Source organism: Cherax quadricarinatus, chromosome 77, assembly GCF_038502225.1.
Source record: "Cherax quadricarinatus isolate ZL_2023a chromosome 77, ASM3850222v1, whole genome shotgun sequence".
NCBI lineage: Eukaryota > Metazoa > Arthropoda > Malacostraca > Decapoda > Parastacidae > Cherax > Cherax quadricarinatus.
This window is the reverse complement of record NC_091368.1, coordinates 21653987-21673898: the sequence shown is the minus strand read 5'-3', so window position 1 is coordinate 21673898 and position 19912 is coordinate 21653987. Positions and strand designations below refer to the sequence as shown.

At 51.3% G+C, this 19912-nt stretch overlaps 1 protein-coding gene across 1 annotated transcript in view; it reads left to right on the top strand.

Annotated features, from left to right (window-relative positions):
• The window catches only part of LOC128702003 (alkaline phosphatase), a 159487-nt gene that overhangs the window by 6389 nt on the left and 133186 nt on the right, over window positions 1-19912 (top strand). The window contains exon 2 of the mRNA XM_053796016.2: window positions 47-151. Within this exon, the coding sequence (XP_053651991.2) occupies window positions 47-151 (105 nt within the window). The remainder of the gene's footprint in view (window positions 1-46; window positions 152-19912) is intronic.

Genomic DNA, 19912 nt, shown 5'->3' with positions numbered 1-19912 from the left:
AATCACTGTGCTGTATCCAGCAGTAAACTAACTCTTACACTTGCAGATGTGTCTTACTGGTACAACTTGATGAGGCAGGAGCTGTATGAAGCCATGGAGAGGCCCAAGAACACCAAGAAGGCCAAGAATATTTTATTCTTCCTTGGTGACGGTGAGTTGTTTGTAGGTTTGTTTCTTCCTGGTGTGTGACGGATGCGTATGTAGTGTGACACGAAAGTGTGTGAAGTAGATAATTTCTTCCGGATGAGTTGGATACTTTACAGTATATGAGGTGGGTACCATATAGTGATTGACGTGGGTACTTTACAGTGTGACGTAGGTACTTTACAGTGTGTGACATGGGTACTTTACAGTGGGAATGAGGGTTTGCAAGTGTGTGAGGTAATCAGGTGAATGGTAGATACTTTTAGGTGTCTGAACTAGATATTTTTTAAGGTAGACTCAGGTGAGTGATGTAGATGTTTCATGTTGGGTAGATATATACATGTGTGTGGTAGATATACATGTGTGTGGTAGATATACATGTGTGTGGTATATATATGCAGGTGTGTGGTAAATAATTGAAGGTTTGTGTTAGGACAAAACTTATCCTGTCAAGCATAAAATGAGTTGTGTCCTAACTGGCAGTAACTTAACTCATCGCCAGCGTGAGTGCTGGAGGTAATGATGTCAGGAAGGATAAAAGCGACAAGTTGCTTCCAAGATACATCAATATTATTATTTAAATAAAAGTGAGGAGAGGGTTCACTGGTGTTAAGTGCTGTTTTACTTAAGTTCAAAGTCCAGAAGTGATTAGTTATCCCGGGTCACTGTAATCAGCAGGATTGGTAAAGTGGTCCACCTCAAGGGAGGTTCCTTGATGCTGGTGAGGGGCTCTTGATCTAGGGAATTGGATCTGTGCTCCAGTTCCCTGAATTGAGCCTGAATGCCTTCCATCCCCACCCCAGCCCAGCATGCGCTGTATAATCCTATGGGTTTAGTGCTCCCCCATGATTATAATCTTGACAAGTGGAACTCTTTAAATGATAATGGAACTCATCTCTCGTGGCAGAGTCCAGAGCTCAGCTGTGTCAGTAGAGAGGGTGATCAGTGGTATATCAAAAGCCAACTGCATTAACTACTGGGCCAACTGCCTCTAATCTTATTACAGCCAGCTGAGAGAGTGGTCAACACACTGGCCTGTGAGTTTTTGGATTTGCCTGCCATAGTTTCAATCCCCACCCGTTCCGTGATTTGTTTGCAATTGTGTTATCGCGATATTCCGAGTCATGACGGGGAAAGCCTAGTTTCTGAGAGTGAGCTGCGAGAAATTAAGTCTGTAAACACTGCCTGGGGTTCAGGAAAATATTCTGAACTTTCGTAACATCCAAACTGGTGGTGTAGGTGAGGCAGTGTGCAGAAGAGTCAAAAGGCGGTGTAGGTGAGGCAGTGTTAGGGAAGGGAGAGTCAAACTGGTGATGAGGGTGAGGCAGTGTGCGGGGAGTCAAACTGGTGGTGTAGGTGAGGCAGTGTGTAGGAGAGTCAAACTGGTGGTGTAGGTGAGGCAATGTGCGGGGAGTCAAACTGGTGGTGTAGGTGAGGAAGTATGTAGGAGAGTCAAACTGGTGATGTAGGTGAGGCAGTGTGCAGGAGAGTCAAACTGGTGGTGTAGGTGAGGCAGTGTGCGGGGAGCCAAACTGGTGGTGTAGGTGAGGCAGTGTGCAGGAGAGTCAAACTGGTGGTGTAGGTGAGGCAGTGTGCGGGAAGGGAGAGTCAAACTGGTGGTGTAGGTGAGGCAGTGTGCGGGAAGTGAGTCAAACTGGTAGTGTAGGTGAGGCAGTGTGCGGGGAGTCAAGCTCGGGTTGTTGGCGAGGCAGTGTGTTGGGAGTCAAACTGGTGGTGTAGGTGAGGCAGTGTGCGGGAAGGGAGAGTCACACTGGTGTAGGTGAGGCAGTGTGCGGGAAGTGAGAGTCAAATTGGTGTAGGTGAGGCAGTGTACGGGAAGTGAGAGTCAAACTGGTGTAGGTGAGGCAGTGTGCGGGAAGTGAGAGTCAAACTGGTGTAGGTGAGGCAGTGTGCGGGAAGTGAGAGTCAAACTGGTAGTGTAGGTGAGGCAGTGTGCGGGAAGTGAGAGTCAAACTGGTTTAGGTGAGGCAGTGTGCGGGAAGTGAGTCAAACTGATAGTGTAGGTGAGGCAGTGTGCGGGAAGTGAGAGTCAAACTGGTAGTGTAGGTGAGGCAGTGTGCGGGAAGTGAGTCAAACTGGTGTAGGTGAGGCAGTGTGCGGGAAGTGAGTCAAACTGGTGTAGGTGAGGCAGTGTGCGGGAAGTGAGAGTCAAACTGGTGTAGGTGAGGCAGTGTGCGGGAAGTGAGAGTCAAACTGGTAGTGTAGGTGAGGCAGTGTGCGGGAAGTGAGAGTCAAACTGGTGTAGGTGAGGCAGTGTGCGGGAAGTGAGAGTCAAACTGGTGTAGGTGAGGCAGTGTGCGGGAAGTGAGAGTCAAACTGGTGTAGGTGAGGCAGTGTGCGGGAAGTGAGTCAAACTGGTGTAGGTGAGGCAGTGTGCGGGAAGTGAGAGTCAAACTGGTGTAGGTGAGGCAGTGTGCGGGAAGTGAGAGTCAAACTGGTGGTGTAGGTGAGGCAGTGTGCGGGAAGTGAGTCAAACTGGTGGTGTAGGTGAGGCAGTGTGCGGGAAGTGAGAGTCAAACTGGTGTAGGTGAGGCAGTGTGCGGGAAGTGAGTCAAACTGGTGTAGGTGAGGCAGTGTGCGGGAAGTGAGAGTCAAACTGGTGTAGGTGAGGCAGTGTGCGGGAAGTGAGAGTCAAACTGGTGTAGGTGAGGCAGTGTGCGGGAAGTGAGTCAAACTGGTGTAGGTGAGGCAGTGTGCGGGAAGTGAGAGTCAAACTGGTGTAGGTGAGGCAGTGTGCGGGAAGTGAGAGTCAAACTGGTGGTGTAGGTGAGGCAGTGTGCGGGAAGTGAGAGTCAAACTGGTGGTGTAGGTGAGGCAGTGTGCGGGAAGTGAGAGTCAAACTGGTGGTGTAGGTGAGGCAGTGTGCGGGAAGTGAGAGTCAAACTGGTGGTGTAGGTGAGGCAGTGTGCGGGAAGTGAGAGTCAAACTGGTGGTGTAGGTGAGGCAGTGTGCGGGAAGTGAGAGTCAAACTGGTGGTGTAGGTGAGGCAGTGTGCGGGAAGTGAGAGTCAAACTGGTGGTGTAGGTGAGGCAGAGTGCGGGAAGTGAGAGTCAAACTGGTGTTGTAGGTGAGGCAGTGTGCGGGAAGTGAGAGTCAAACTCGTGTAGGAGAGGCAGTGTACGGGAAGTGAGAGTCAAACTGGTGTAGGTGAGGCAGTGTGCGGGAAGTGAGAGTCAAACTGGTGTAGGTGAGGCAGTGTGCGGGAAGTGAGAGTCAAACTGGTGGTGTAGGTGAGGCAGTGTGCGGGAAGTGAGAGTCAAACTGGTGTAGGTGAGGCAGTGTGCGGGAAGTGAGAGTCAAACTGGTGTAGGTGAGGCAGTGTGCGGGAAGTGAGTCAAACTGGTGTAGGTGAGGCAGTGTGCGGGAAGTGAGAGTCAAACTGGTGTAGGTGAGGCAGTGTGCGGGAAGTGAGAGTCAAACTGGTGTAGGTGAGGCAGTGTGCGGGAAGTGAGAGTCAAACTGGTGTAGGTGAGGCAGTGTGCGGGAAGTGAGAGTCAAACTGGTGTAGGTGAGGCAGTGTGCGGGAAGTGAGAGTCAAACTGGTGGTGTAGGTGAGGCAGTGTGCGGGAAGTGAGAGTCAAACTGGTGGTGTAGGTGAGGCAGTGTGCGGGAAGTGAGAGTCAAACTGGTGTAGGTGAGGCAGTGTGCGGGAAGTGAGTCAAACTGGTGTAGGTGAGGCAGTGTGCGGGAAGTGAGAGTCAAACTGGTAGTGTAGGTGAGGCAGTGTGCGGGAAGTGAGAGTCAAACTGGTGTAGGTGAGGCAGTGTGCGGGAAGTGAGAGTCAAACTGGTGTAGGTGAGGCAGTGTGCGGGAAGTGAGAGTCAAACTGGTGTAGGTGAGGCAGTGTGCGGGAAGTGAGTCAAACTGGTAGTGTAGGTGAGGCAGTGTGCGGGAAGTGAGAGTCAAACTGGTGTAGGTGAGGCAGTGTGCGGGAAGTGAGAGTCAAACTGGTGGTGTAGGTGAGGCAGTGTGCGGGAAGTGAGAGTCAAACTGGTGGTGTAGGTGAGGCAGTGTGCGGGAAGTGAGAGTCAAACTGGTGTAGGTGAGGCAGTGTGCGGGAAGTGAGTCAAACTGGTGGTGTAGGTGAGGCAGTGTGCGGGAAGTGAGAGTCAAACTGGTGGTGTAGGTGAGGCAGTGTGCGGGAAGTGAGAGTCAAACTGGTGGTGTAGGTGAGGCAGTGTGCGGGAAGTGAGAGTCAAACTGGTGGTGTAGGTGAGGCAGTGTGCGGGAAGTGAGAGTCAAACTGGTGGTGTAGGTGAGGCAGTGTGCGGGAAGTGAGAGTCAAACTGGTGGTGTAGGTGAGGCAGTGTGCGGGAAGTGAGAGTCAAACTGGTGGTGTAGGTGAGGCAGTGTGCGGGAAGTGAGAGTCAAACTGGTGATGTAGGTGAGGCAGTGTGCGGGAAGTGAGTCAAACTGGTGTAGGTGAGGCAGTGTGCGGGAAGTGAGAGTCAAACTGGTGGTGTAGGTGAGGCAGTGTGCGGGAAGTGAGAGTCAAACTGGTGGTGTAGGTGAGGCAGTGTGCGGGAAGTGAGAGTCAAACTGGTGTAGGTGAGGCAGTGTGCGGGAAGTGAGAGTCAAACTGGTGTAGGTGAGGCAGTGTGCGGGAAGTGAGAGTCAAACTGGTGTAGGTGAGGCAGTGTGCGGGAAGTGAGAGTCAAACTGGTGTAGGTGAGGCAGTGTGCGGGAAGTGAGTCAAACTGGTGTAGGTGAGGCAGTGTGCGGGAAGTGAGAGTCAAACTGGTGTAGGTGAGGCAGTGTGCGGGAAGTGAGAGTCAAACTGGTGTAGGTGAGGCAGTGTGCGGGAAGTGAGAGTCAAACTGGTGTAGGTGAGGCAGTGTGCGGGAAGTGAGAGTCAAACTGGTGTAGGTGAGGCAGTGTGCGGGAAGTGAGAGTCAAACTGGTGTACGTGAAGGCAGTGTGCAGGGAAGTGAGAGTCAAACTGGTGGTGTAGGTGAGGCAGTGTGCGGGAAGTGAGAGTCAAAGAGTCAAACTGGTGTAGGTGAGGCAGTGTGCGGGAAGTGAGTCAAACTGGTGTAGGTGAGGCAGTGTGCGGGAAGTGAGAGTCAAACTGGTGGTGTAGGTGAGGCAGTGTGCGGGAAGTGAGAGTCAAACTGGTGTAGGTGAGGCAGTGTGCGGGAAGTGAGTCAAACTGGTCAAACTCGTGGTGTAGGTGAGGCAGTGTGCGGGAAGTGAGAGTCAAACTGGTGGTGTAGGTGAGGCAGTGTGCGGGAAGTGAGAGTCAAACTGGTGTAGGTGAGGCAGTGTGCGGGAAGTGAGAGTCAAACTGGTGTAGGTGAGGCAGTGTGCGGGAAGTGAGAGTCAAACTGGTAGTGTATGTGAGGCAGTGTGCGGGAAGTGAGTCAAACTGGTGTAGGTGACGCAGTGTTCGGGAAGTGAGTGTCAAACTGGTGGTGTAGGTGAGGCAGTGTGCGGGAAGTGAGAGTCAAACTGGTGGTGTAGGTGAGGCAGTGTGCGGGAAGTGAGAGTCAAACTGGTGGTGTAGGTGAGGCAGTGTGCGGGAAGTGAGTCAAACTGGTGGTGTAGGTGAGGCAGTGTGCGGGAAGTGAGAGTCAAACTGGTGTAGGTGAGGCAGTGTGCGGGAAGTGAGAGTCAAACTGGTGTAGGTGAGGCAGTGTGCGGGAAGTGAGAGTCAAACTGGTGGTGTAGGTGAGGCAGTGTGCGGGAAGTGAGAGTCAAACTGGTGGTGTAGGTGAGGCAGTGTGCGGGAAGTGAGAGTCAAACTGGTGGTGTAGGTGAGGCAGTGTGCGGGAAGTGAGAGTCAAACTGGTGGTGTAGGTGAGGCAGTGTGCGGGAAGTGAGAGTCAAACTGGTAGTGTAGGTGAGACAGTGTGCGGGAAGTGAGAGTCAAACTGGTGTGAGCAGTGGGGAAGTGAGAGTCAAACTGGTAGTGTAGGTGAGGCAGTGTGCGGGAAGTGAAAGTAAAACTGGTGGTGTAGGTGAGGCAGTGTGCGGGAAGTGAGAGTCAAACTGGTAGTGTAGGAGAGGCAGTGTGCGGGAAGTGAGAGTCAAACTGGTGGTATATGTGAAGCAGTGTGCTGGAAGTGAGAGTCAAACTGGTGTAGGTGAGGCAGTGTGCGGGAAGTGAGTCAAACTGGTGTAGGTGAGGCAGTGTGCGGGAAGTGAGAGTCAAACTGGTGTAGGTGAGGCAGTGTGCGGGAAGTGAGTCAAACTGGTGTAGGTGAGGCAGTGTGCGGGAAGTGAGAGTCAAACTGGTGTAGGTGAGGCAGTGTGCGGGAAGTGAGAGTCAAACTGGTGGTGTAGGTGAGGCAGTGTGCGGGAAGTGAGAGTCAAACTGGTGGTGTAGGTGAGGCAGTGTGCGGGAAGTGAGAGTCAAACTGGTGGTGTAGGTGAGGCAGTGTGCGGGAAGTGAGAGTCAAACTGGTGTGGTGTAGGTGAGGCAGTGTGCGGGAAGTGAGAGTCAAACTGGTGGTGTAGGTGAGGCAGTGTGCGGGAAGTGAGAGTCAAACTGGTGGTGTAGGTGAGGCAGTGTGCGGGAAGTGAGAGTCAAACTGGTGGTGTAGGTGAGGCAGTGTGCGGGAAGTGAGAGTCAAACTGGTGTAGGTGAGGCAGTGTGCGGGAAGTGAGAGTCAAACTGGTGGTGTAGGTGAGGCAGTGTGCGGGAAGTGAGAGTCAAACTGGTGTAGGTGAGGCAGTGTGCGGGAAGTGAGAGTCAAACTGGTGTAGGTGAGGCAGTGTGCGGGAAGTGAGAGTCAAACTGGTGTAGGTGAGGCAGTGTGCGGGAAGTGAGAGTCAAACTGGTGGTGTAGGTGAGGCAGTGTGCGGGAAGTGAGAGTCAAACTGGTGGTGTAGGTGAGGCAGTGTGCGGGATGTGAGAGTCAAACTGGTGGTGTAGGTGAGGCAGTGTGCGGGAAGTGAGAGTCAAACTGGTGGTGTAGGTGAGGCAGTATGCGAGTAGTGAGAGTCAAACTGGTGTAGGTGAGGCAGTGTGCGGGAAGTGAGAGTCAAACTGGTGTAGGTGAGGCAGTGTGCGGGAAGTGAGAGTCAAACTGGTGTAGGTGAGGCAGTGTGCGGGAAGTGAGAGTCAAACTGGTGTAGGTGAGGCAGTGTGTGGGATGTGAGAGTCAAACTGGTGTCAAACTGGTGAAGGTGAGGCAGTGTGCTGGAAGTGAGAGACAATCTGGTGTAGGTGAAGTGCAAACTGTGTGTAGGTGAGGCAGTGGAAGTGAGAGTCAAACTGGTGTAGGTGAGGCAGTGTGCGGGAAGTGAGAGTCAAACTGGTGGTGTAGGTGAGGCAGTGTGCGGGAAGTGAGAGTCAAACTGGTAGTGTATGTGAGGCAGTGTGCGGGAAGTGAGTCAAACTGGTGTAGGTGACGCAGTGTTCGGGAAGTGAGTGTCAAACTGGTGGTGTAGGTGCGGCAGTGTGCGGGATGTGAGAGTCAAACTGGTGGTGTAGGTGAGGCAGTGTGCGGGAAGTGAGAGTCAAACTGGTGGTGTAGGTGAGGCAGTATGCGAGTAGTGAGAGTCAAACTGGTGTATGTGAGGCAGTGTGCGGGAAGTGAGTCAAACTGGTGGTGTAGGTGAGGCAGTGTGCGGGAAGTGAGAGTCAAACTGGTGGTGTAGGTGAGGCAGTGTGCGGGAAGTGAGAGTCAAACTGGTGGTGTAGGTGAGGCAGTGTGCGGGAAGTGAGAGTCAAACTGGTGGTGTAGGTGAGGCAGTGTGCGGGAAGTGAGAGTCAAACTGGTGGTGTAGGTGAGGCAGTGTGCGGGAAGTGAGAGTCAAACTGGTGGTGTAGGTGAGGCAGTGTGCGGGAAGTGAGAGTCAAACTGGTGTAGGTGAGGCAGTGTGCGGGAAGTGAGAGTCAAACTGGTGTAGGTGAGGCAGTGTGCGGGAAGTGAGAGTCAAACTGGTGTAGGTGAGGCATTGTGCGGGAAGAGCGAGTCAAACTGGTGTAGGTGAGGCAGTGTGCGGGAAGAGAGTCAAACTTGTGTAGGTGAGGCAGTGTGCGGGAAGTGAGTCAAACTGGTGGTGTAGGTGAGGCAGTGTGCGGGAAGTGAGAGTCAAACTGGTGTAGGTGAGGCAGTGTGCGGGAAGTGAGTCAAACTGGTGTAGGTGAGGCAGTGTGCGGGAAGTGAGAGTCAAACTGGTGTAGGTGAGGCAGTGTGCGGGAAGTGAGTCAAACTGGTGTAGGTGAGGCAGTGTGCGGGAAGTGAGTCAAACTGGTAGTGTAGGTGAGGCAGTGTGCGGGAAGTGAAAGTAAAACTGGTGGTGTAGGTGAGGCAGTGTGCGGGAAGTGAGAGTCAAACTGGTAGTGTAGGAGAGGCAGTGTGCGGGAAGTGAGAGTCAAACTGGTGGTGTATGTGAGGCAGTGCGGGAAGTGAGAGTCAAACTTGTGTAGGTGAGGCAGTGTGCGGGAAGTGAGTCAAACTGGTGGTGTAGGTGAGGCAGTGTGCGGGAAGTGAGAGTCAAACTGGTGTAGGTGAGGCAGTGTGCGGGAAGTGAGAGTCAAACTGGTAGTGTAGGTGAGGCAGTGTGCGGGAAGTGAGAGTCAAACTGGTGGTGTAGGTGAGGCAGTGTGCAGGAAGTGAGAGTCAAACTGATGTAGGTGACGCAGTGTTCGGGATGTGAGAGTCAAACTGGTGGGTGAGGCAGTGTGCGGGTGAGGCAGTGTGCGGGAAGTGAGAGTCAAACTGGTGTGTAGGTGAGGCAGTGTGCGGGAAGTGAGAGTCAAACTGGTGTAGGTGAGGCAGGTGAGGCAGTGTGCGGGAAGTGAGAGTCAAACTGGTAGTGTAGGTGAGGCAGTGTGCGGGAAGTGAGAGTCAAACTGGTGGTGTAGGTGAGGCAGTGTGCGGGAAGTGAGAGTCAAAGTGGTGTAGGTGAGGCAGTGTGCGGGAAGTGAGAGTCAAACTGGTGGTGTAGGTGAGGCAGTGTGCGGGAAGTGAGAGTCAAACTGGTGGTGTAGGTGAGGCAGTGTGCGGGAAGTGAGAGTCAAACTGGTGGTGTAGGTGAGGCAGTGTGCAGGAAGTGAGAGTCAAACTGGTGTAGGTGACGCAGTGTTCGGGAAGTGAGTGTCAAACTGGTGGTGTAGGTGAGGCAGTGTGCGGGAAGTGAGAGTCAAACTGGTGGTGTAGGTGAGGCAGTGTGCGGGAAGTGAGAGTCAAACTGGTGGTGTAGGTGAGGCAGTATGCGAGTAGTGAGAGTCAAACTGGTGTAGGTGAGGCAGTGTGCGGGAAGTGAGAGTCAAACTGGTGTAGGTGAGGCAGTGTGCCGGAAGTGAGAGTCAAACTGGTGGTGTAGGTGAGGCAGTGTGCTGGAAGTGAGAGTCAAACTGGTGGTGTAGGTGAGGCAGTGTGCGGGAAGTGAGAGTCAAACTGGTGTAGGTGAGGCAGTGTGCGGGAAGTGAGAGTCAAACTGGTGGTGTAGGTGAGGCAGTGTGCGGGAAGTGAGAGTCAAACTGGTGGTGTAGGTGAGGCAGTGTGCGGGAAGTGAGAGTCAAACTGGTGGTGTAGGTGAGGCAGTGTGCGGGAAGTGAGAGTCAAACTGGTGGTGTAGGTGAGGCAGTGTGCGGGAAGTGAGAGTCAAACTGGTGGTGTAGGTGAGGCAGTGTGCGGGAAGTGAGAGTCAAACTGATGTAGGTGAGGCAGTGTGCGGGAAGTGAGAGTCAAACTGGTGGTGTAGGTGAGACAGCGTGCGGGAAGTGAGAGTCAAACTGGTAGTGTAGGTGAGGCAGTGTGCGGGAAGTGAGAGTCAAAATGGTGGTGTAGGTGAGGCAGTGTGCGGGAAGTGAGTCAAACTGGTTGTGTAGGTGAAGCAGTGTGCGGGAAGTGAGAGTCGAACTGGTGTATGTGAGGCAGTGTGCGGGAAGTGAGAGTCAAACTGGTGGTGTAGGTGAGGCAGTGTGCGGGAAGTGAGAGTCAAACTGGTGGTGTAGGTGAGGCAGTGTGCGGGAAGTGAGAGTCAAACTGGTGGTGTAGGTGAGGCAGTGTGCGGGAAGTGAGAGTCAAACTGGTGGTGTAGGTGAGGCAGTGTGCGGGAAGTGAGAGTCAAACTGGTTGTGTAGGTGAGGCAGTGTGCGGGAAGTGAGAGTCAAACTGGTGTAGGTGAGGCAGTGTGCGGGAAGTGAGTCAAACTGGTGGTGTAGGTGAGGCAGTGTGCGGGAAGTGAGAGTCAAACTGGTGGTGTAGGTGAGGCAGTGTGCGGGAAGTGAGAGTCAAACTGGTGGTGTAGGTGAGGCAGTGTGCGGGAAGTGAGAGTCAAACTGGTGGTGTAGGTGAGGCAGTGTGCGGGAAGTGAGAGTCAAACTGGTGGTGTAGGTGAGGCAGTGTGCGGGAAGTGAGAGTCAAACTGGTGTAGGTGAGGCAGTGTGCGGGAAGTGAGAGTCAAACTGGTGGTGTAGGTGAGGCAGTGTGCGGGAAGTGAGAGTCAAACTGGTGGTGTAGGTGAGGCAGTGTGCGGGAAGTGAGAGTCAAACTGGTGTAGGTGAGGCAGTGTGCGGGAAGTGAGAGTCAAACTGGTGTAGGTGAGGCAGTGTGCGGGAAGTGAGCGTCAAATCGGTGTAGGTAAGGCAGTGTGCGGGAAGTGAGAGTCAAACTGGTGTGTAGGTGTAGGAGAGTGAGGTAGGTGAGGCAGTGTCCGGGAAGTGAGAGTCAAACTGGTGGTGTAGGTGAGGCAGTGTGCGGGAAGTGAGAGTCAAACTGGTGTAGGTGAGGCAGTGTGCGGGAAGTGAGAGTCAAACTGGTGGTGTAGGTGAGGCAGTGTCCGGGAAGTGAGAGTCAAACTGGTGGTGTAGGTGAGGCAGTGTGCGAGTAGTGAGAGTCAAACTGGTGTGTAGGTGAGGCAGTGTGCGGAAGTGAGAGTCAAACTGGTGGTGTAGGTGAGGCAGTGTGCGGGAAGTGAGAGTCAAACTGGTGGTGTAGGTGAGGCAGTGTGCGGGAAGTGAGAGTCAAACTGGTGGGTGTAGGTGAGGCAGTGTGCGGGAAGTGAGAGTCAAACTGGTGTGTAGGTGAGGCAGTGTGCGGGAAGTGAGAGTCAAACTGGTGGGTGAGGCAGTGTGCGGGAGGTGAGGCAGTGTGCGGGAAGTGAGAGTCAAACTGGTGTGTAGGTGAGGCAGTGTGCGGGAAGTGAGAGTCAAACTGGTAGTGTAGGTGAGGCTCTGTGCGGGAAGTGAGAGTCAAACTGGTGGTGTAGGTGAGGCAGTGTGCGGGAAGTGAGAGTCAAACTGGTGGTGTAGGTGAGGCAGTGTGCGGGAAGTGAGAGTCAAACTGGTGTAGGTGAGGCAGTGTGCGGGAAGTGAGAGTCAAACTGGTGGTGTAGGTGAGGCAGTGTGCGGGAAGTGAGAGTCAAACTGGTGTAGGTGAGGCAGTGTGCGGGAAGTGAGAGTCAAACTGGTAGTGTAGGTGAGGCAGCGTGCGGGAAGTGAGAGTCAAACTGGTGTAGGTGAGGCAGTGTGCGGGAAGTGAGAGTCAAACTGGTGTGTAGGTGAGGCAGTGTGTGATGGGCAGAACTTGATGAGCAGAACTTGATGAGCAGAACTTGATGGGCAGAACTTGATGGGCAGAACTTGATGAGCAGAACTTGATGAGCAGAACTTGATGTGCAGAACTTGATGGGCAGAACTTGATGGGCAGAACTTGATGAGCAGAACTTGATGAGCAGAACTTGATGAGCAGAACTTGATGAGCAGAACTTGATGAGCAGAACTTGATGGGCAGAACTTGATGGGCAGAACTTGATGAGCAGAACTTGATGAGCAGAACTTGATGAGCAGAACTTGATGAGCAGAACTTGATGAGCAGAACTTTATGGGCAGAACTTGATGGGCAGAACTTGATGGGCAGAACTTGATGGGCAGAACTTGATGTGCAGAACTTGATGTGCAGAACTTGATGTGCAGAACTTGATGTGCAGAACTTGATGTGCAGAACTTGATGTGCAGAACTTGATGTGCAGAACTTGATGGGCAGAACTTGATGGGCAGAACTTGATGGACAGCCCACTCAGAGCACTGTTGTACAGTAGCAGTACATTGAGCCCCACACGAAGCACTGTTGTACAGTAGCAGTACATTGAGCCCCACTCAGAGCACTGTTGTACAGTAGCAGTACATTGAGCCCCACTCAGAGCACTGTTGTACAGTAGCAGTACATTGAGCCCCACTGAGAGCACTGTTGTACAGTAGCAGTACATTGAGCCCCACTCAGAGCACTGTTGTACAGTAGCAGTACATTGAGCCCCACTGAGAGCACTGTTGTACAGTAGCAGTACATTGAGCCCCACTCAGAGCACTGTTGTACAGTAGCAGTACATTGAGCCCCACTGAGAGCACTGTTGTACAGTAGCAGTACATTGAGGCCCACTCAGAGCACTGTTGTACAGTAGCAGTACATTGAGCCCCACTCGAAGCACTGTTGTACAGTAGCAGTACATTGAGCCCCAATCAGAGCACTGTTGTACAGTAGAAGTACATTGAGCCCCACTCAGAGCACTGTTGAACAGTAGCAGTACATTGAGCCCCACTCAGAGCACTGTTGAACAGTAGCAGTACATTGAGCCCCACTCAGAGCACTGTTGTACAGTAGCAGTACATTGAGCCCCACTCAGAGCACTGTTGTACAGTAGCAGTACATTGAGCCCCACTCGAAGCACTGTTGTACAGTAGCAGTACATTGAGTCCCACTCAGATCACTGTTGTACAGTAGCAGTACATTGAGCCCCACTCAGAGCACTGTTGAACAGTAGCAGTACATTGAGCCCCACTCAGAGCACTGTTGTACAGTAGCAGTACATTGAGCCCCACTCAGAGCACTGTTGTACAGTAGCAGTACATTGAGCCCCACTCAGAGCACTGTTGTACAGTAGCAGTACATTGAGCCCCACTCGAAGCACTGTTGTACAGTAGCAGTACATTGAGCCCCAATCAGAGCACTGTTGTACAGTAGTAGTACATTGAGCCCCACTCAGAGCACTGTTGAACAGTAGCAGTACATTGAGCCCCACTCAGAGCACTGTTGAACAGTAGCAGTACATTGAGCCCCACTCAGAGCACTGTTGAACAGTAGCAGTACATTGAGCCCCACTCAGAGCACTGTTGTACAGTAGCAGTACATTGAGCCCCACTCAGAGCACTGTTGTTCAGTAGCAGTACATTGAATCACACTCAGAGCACTGTTGTACAGTAGCAGTACATTGAGCCCCACCTAGAGCACTGTTGTACAGTAGCAGTACATTGAGCCCCACTCAGAGCACTGTTGTACAGTAGCAGTACATTGAGCCCCACTCGAAGCACTGTTGTACAGTAGCAGTACATCGAGCCCCAATCAGAGCACTGTTGTACAGTAGCAGTACATTGAGCCCCACTCAGAGCACTGTTGTACAGTAGCAGTACATTGAGCCCCACTCAGAGCACTGTTGTACAGTAGCAGTACATTGAGCCCCACTCGAAACACTGTTGTACAGTAGCAGTACATTGAGCCCCAATCAGAGCACTGTTGTACAGTAGCAGTACATTGAGCCCCACTCAGAGCACTGTTATACAGTAGCAGTACATTGAATCCCACTCAGAGCACTGTTGTGCAGTAGCAGTACATTGAGCCCAACTGAGAGCACTGTTGTACAGTAGCAGTACATTGAGCCCCACTGAGAGCACTGTACAGTAGCAGTACATTGAGCCCCACTGAGAGCACTGTTGTACAGTAGCAGTACATTGAGCCCCACTGAGAGCACTGTTGTACAGTAGCAGTACATTGAGCCCCACTCAGAGCACTGTTGTACAGTAGCAGTACATTGAGCCCCACTCGAAGCACTGTTGTACAGTAGCAGTACATTGAGCCCCACTCGAAGCACTGTTGTACAGTAGCAGTACATTGAGCCCCACTCAGAGCACTGTTGTACAGTAGCAGTACATTGAGCCCCACTGAGAGCACTGTTGTACAGTAGCAGTACATTGAATCCCACTCAGAGCACTGTTGTGCAGTAGCAGTACATTGAGCCCCACTGAGAGCACTGTTGTACAGTAGCAGTACATTGAGCCCCACTGAGAGCACTGTTGTACAGTAGCAGTACATTGAGCCCCACTGAGAGCACTGTTGTACAGTAGCAGTACATTGAATCCCACTCAGAGCACTGTTGTGCAGTAGCAGTACATTGAGCCCCACTGAGAGCACTGTTGTACAGTAGCAGTACATTGAGCCCCACTGAGAGCACTGTTGTACAGTAGCAGTACATTGAGCCCCACTGAGAGCACTGTTGTACAGTAGCAGTACATTGAGCCCCACTCAGAGCACTGTTGTACAGTAGCAGTACATTGAGCCCCACTCAGAGCACTGTTGTACAGTAGCAGTACATTGAGCCCCACTCGAAGCACTGTTGTACAGTAGCAGTACATTGAGCCCCACTCGAAGCACTGTTGTACAGTAGCAGTACATTGAGCCCCACTGAGAGCACTGTTGTACAGTAGCAGTACATTGAGCCCCACTCAGAGCACTGTTGTACAGTAGCAGTACATTGAGCCCCACTCAGAGCACTGTTGTACAGTAGCAGTACATTGAGCCCCACTCAGAGCACTGTTGTACAGTAGCAGTACATTGAGCCCCACTCAGAGCACTGTTGTACAGTAGCAGTACATTGAGCCCCACTCGTAGGAATGTTATACTGTAGTGCTCGTGGCTCGTGGTTCTGGGCTCGCGTTTGGTCCTGGAAAAAACGAAAATCCTGGGCATGTTTCTTTACACCTGCTACCTTTGTTCACCTAGCAGTAATTAGGTACCTGGGTGCCAGGCGACTTGTGTGGATCGCATCCTGAGGGAGAGGACTAAAAAACCCAATGGATATGAGACAATTTGATGACATCCTGACTGGGTTACGCTGGGTTACCAACCCTCTGGGTAACCAACCCTCTGGGTTACCAACCCTCTGGGTAACCAGCCCTCTGGGTAACCAACCCTCTGGGTAACCAACCCTCTGGGTAACCAACCCTCTGGGTAACCAACCCTCTGGGTAACCAACCCTCTGGGTAACCAACCCTCTGGGTAACCAACCCTCTGGGTAACCAACCCTCTGGGTAACCAGCCCTCTGGGTAACCAACCCTCTGGGTAACCAGCCCTCTGGGTAACCAACCCTCTGGGTTACCAACCCTCTTGGTTACCAACCCTCTGGGTTACCAACCCTCTGGGTTACCAACCCTCTGGGTAACCAACCCTCTGGGTAACCAACCCTCTGGGTAACCAACCCTCTGGGTAACCAACCCTCTGGGTTACCAACCCTCTGGGTAACCAACCCTCTGGGTAACCAACCCTCTGGGTAACCAACCCTCTGGGTAACCAACCCTCTGGGTTACCAACCCTCTGGGTAACCAACCCTCTGGGTTACCAACCCTCTGGGTTACCAACCCTCTGGGTTACCAACCCTCTGGGTAACCAACCCTCTGGGTAACCAACCCTCTGGGTAACCAACCCTCTGGGTAACCAACCCTCTGGGTAACCAACCCTCTGGGTAACCAACCCTCTGGGTAACCAACCCTCTGGGTTACCAACCCTCTGGGTAACCAACCCTCTGGGTTACCAACCCTCTGGGTAACCAACCCTCTGGGTAACCAACCCTCTGGGTAACCAACCCTCTGGGTAACCAACCCTCTGGGTTACCAACCCTCTGGGTAACCAACCCTCTGGGTAACCAACCCTCTGGGTTACCAACCCTCTGGGTAACCAACCCTCTGGGTTACAAACCCTCTGGGTAACCAACCCTCTGGGTTACCAACCCTCTGGGTTACCAACCCTCTGGGTTACCAACCCTCTGGGTAACCAACCCTCTGGGTTACCAACCCTCTGGGTTACCAGCCCTCTGGGTTACCAACCCTCTGGGTAACCAACCCTCTGGGTTAAAAAATACAAACATTAATTTTCTCATTCTAGGCCAGTAGACTTGTAGTGCTCATCTGTTCCTATGTTACATTAATACAGGTCATATACAGTCACAAGTATGAACTTGTGTGTGAGGTCCTTGTTAAAGATAGATGGTAGCAAGTAAGAGCTTTGAGCACAAAAGAAAGAACAAAAGAAACGGTAAATTGTCATAGAGGTTGTTCGTCACGTCAAGGAAATGACGATTTAGTTCTATCCTGTGACGGCTGTGTAACATGTGTACTCACCTATATGAACACATCTCTTTGTAGTTGCCAGGACCGACTTTCATCTCTGTCCCTCATACCTGGCTGTGGCTGGAGTTACCCTCTCCTAGCCTTGTGGGACCTTCCAACCTTACCCTCATTGTTGTCTGCACGGAGACATGGAGGCTGCCATGAAAGCTGCCGTGGAGGCTGCCATGGAGGCTGCCATGAAGGCTGCCATGGAGGCTGCCATGGAGGCTGCCAGGAAGACTGCCATGAAGGCTGTCATGGAGGCCACCATTGTGACTGCTGCCATGGAGGCTGCCAAGGTGGCTTCCATTGAGGCTATCATGGTTTTTGCCATGTAGGCTGCCAAGGTGCCTGCCATGAAGACCGCCATGGAGGTTGCCATGGAGGCCGCCAAGAAAGCTGCCATGGAGGCTGCCAAGGTGGCTGCCGTGAAGACTTCCTTGGAGGATGCCACGAATTCTGTCAAGGCACCTGTTATGAAGGCTACCTTGTATTCTGCCATAGAGGCTTCCATGAAGGCTTCCATGAAGGCTGCCATGAAGGCTGCCATGAAGGCTGCCATGAAGGCTGCCATGAAGGCCACCAGTGTGGCTGCCACTGAAGCAGTCATGAGGGCTGACATGGAAGTTGCCGAGGTGACTGCCGTGAAGGCTGCCATAGAGGGTGCCATGGAGACGACTGGTGGAGTAGTGCTGATAGGAGACTACTGGTGGAGTAGTGCTGATAGTAGGAGACTACTGGTGGAGTAGTACTGATAGTAGGAGACTACTGGTGGAGTAGTACTGATAGTAGGAGACTACTGGTGGAGTAGTGCTGATAGTAGGAGACTACTGGTGGAGTAGTACTGATAGTAGGAGACTACTGGTGGAGTAGTGCTGATAGTAGGAGACTACTGGTGGAGTAGTACTGATAGTAGGAGACTACTGGTGGAGTAGTACTGATAGTAGGAGACTACTGGTGGAGTAGTACTGATAGTAGGAGACTACTGGTGTAGTACTGATAGTAGGAGACTACTGGTGGAGTAGTACTGATAGTAGGAGACTACTGGTGGAGTAGTACTGATAGTAGGAGACTACTGGTGGAGTAGTACTGATAGGAGACTACTGGTGGAGTAGTACTGATAGTAGGAGACTACTGGTGGAGTAGTACTGATAGTAGAAGACTACTGGTGGAGTAGTACTGATAGTAGGAGACTACTGGTGGAGTAGTACTGATAGTAGGAGACTACTGGTGGAGTAGTACTGATAGTAGGAGACTACTGGTGGAGTAGTACTGATAGTAGGAGACTACTGGTGGAGTAGTACTGATAGTAGGAGACTACTGGTGGAGTAGTACTGATAGTAGGAGACTACTGGTGGAGTAGTACTGATAGTAGGAGACTACTGGTGGAGTAGTACTGATAGTAGGAGACTACTGGTGGAGTAGTGCTGATAATAGGAGACTACTGGTGGAGTAGTGCTGATAGTAGGAGACTACTGGTGGAGTAGTGCTGATAGTAGGAGACTACTGGTGGAGTAGTGCTGATAGTAGGAGACTACTAGAGGAGTAGCATTGATAATAGGAGACTACCTTTGCAGTAGTACTGATAGAAGACTACTGGTGGAGTAGTACGATGTAGGAGACTACTGGAGTAGTACTGATTAGTACCTCACCCACACTTCCCTAGTACCCTTTCCCACACTACACCAGTACCACACCCACACTTCCCTAGTACCCCACACTTTCCTTGTATTCCCACACTTCCCTAGTACCCCACACTTTCCTTGTATTCCCACACTTCCCTAGTACCACACCCACACTTACCTAGTACAACCCCACTACCCTAGTTCCACTACACTTCTCTGGTACTACACCCACACTTTACTAGTATCTCCACACTTCTCAAGTCCCCCTTCCACACTTTCCTAGCACTTCCCACATTTCTCTAGTACCCCTTCCAGCCCCTCCCAACACTTCCCTAATACCACCTATATACTTCCATTGTAATCCCCGGCACTTCCATTGTAACCCCCGACAATTCCCAAATACCACCCCCACACTTTCATTGTAACCCCCGACACTTTCCTAATACCACCCCCACACTTCCATTGTAACCCCCGACACTTCCCTAATACCACCCACCTCGTGATAGGGGCTTCTTGCAGTTCTTGATGAACACGGAGTTCCATGAGTCTGGCCCTGGGGCAGAGTGCATGGGCATGTCATTTATCGCCTCTTCGAAGTCATTTGGTGTCAGGATAACATCAGATAGGCTTGTGTTAACCAAATTCTGTGGCTCTCTCATAAAAAATTCATTTTGATCGTCGACTCTGTCTGGTTAGCGGCTTGCTAAAAACCGAGTCATATTGGGACTTGAGTAGCTCACTCATTTCCTTGCTGTCATCTGTGTAAGACCCATCTTGTTTAAGTAGGGGCCCAATACTGGATGTTGTTCTCGACTTTGATTTGGCATAGGAAAAGAAATACTTTGGGTTTCTTTCGATTTCATTTATGGCTTTTAGTTCTTCCCGCGATTCCTTACTCCTATAAGATTCTTTTAGCTTAAGTTCGATGTTTGCTATTTCTCTGGCCAGTGACTCCCTACGCATTTCAGATATATTGGCCTCTTTTAGCCGCTCTGTTATTCTTTTTCGTCGCCTGTAAAGGGAGCGCGTGTCTCTTTCTATTTTACATCTACTCCTCCTTTTTCTTAAAGGAATAAGCCTTGAGCATACATCGAGCGCCACTGAGTTAATCTGTTCTAGGCATAAGTTGGGGTCTGTGTTGGTTAGTCTATCTTCCCAGCTTATATCGTTTAGGACTTGGTTTACTTGGTCCCACTTTATGTTCTTGTTATTGAAGTTGAATTTGGTGAAGGCTCCCTCGTGACTAGTCTCATTTTGTCGGTCAGGGGCTCCGCGCATACATGTCTGAACCTCAATTATATTTTGATCTGAGTATATTGTTTTTGATATGGTGACATTTCGTATCAGATCATCATTGTTAGTGAAGATGAGGTCTAGTGTATTTTCCAGTCAAGTAGGCTCTATTATTTGCTGGTTTAAGTTGAATTTTGTGCAGAGATTTAAGAGCTCGTGTGTTTGTGTGTGTGTGTGTGTGTGTGTGTGTGTGTGTGTGTGTGTGTGTGTGTGTGTGTGTGTGTGTGTGTGTGAGTTCTCGTCAGAGCTGCCTCCTGGTGTTATCACTGCAACAACATTATTTGCTATATTCCTCCATTTTAGATGCTTTAAGTTGAAATCCCCCAGGAGCAAGATGTTTCAAATTCAAATTCAAAGTTTATTCTCTATAAGGATTGCAATGCTGAGTTTACAGAATTTGGTTATTGTGTGGTTTACATGTAGTAAAATACTAATTACAGAGGGTGCCACTAGAACGCCTAGCATGGCTAGGCATTTCGGGCAGACTTAGATTAATTCTTAACTTTAAAATATTACAAATTATGAGGTAAGTTGGTATTATGGCTAAGTGACTAAATACTAGTTTGTGAGTTTAGCAATGTGAATGCTTTTGTTTTGGCACAATACATAGTTTCAGTATTGGAGTATCACAGGCCAACTTATGACTAAACCATATCCCCGGCCGGGATTGAACCCGCGGTCATAGTCTCAAAACTCCAGCCCGTCGCGTTAGCCACT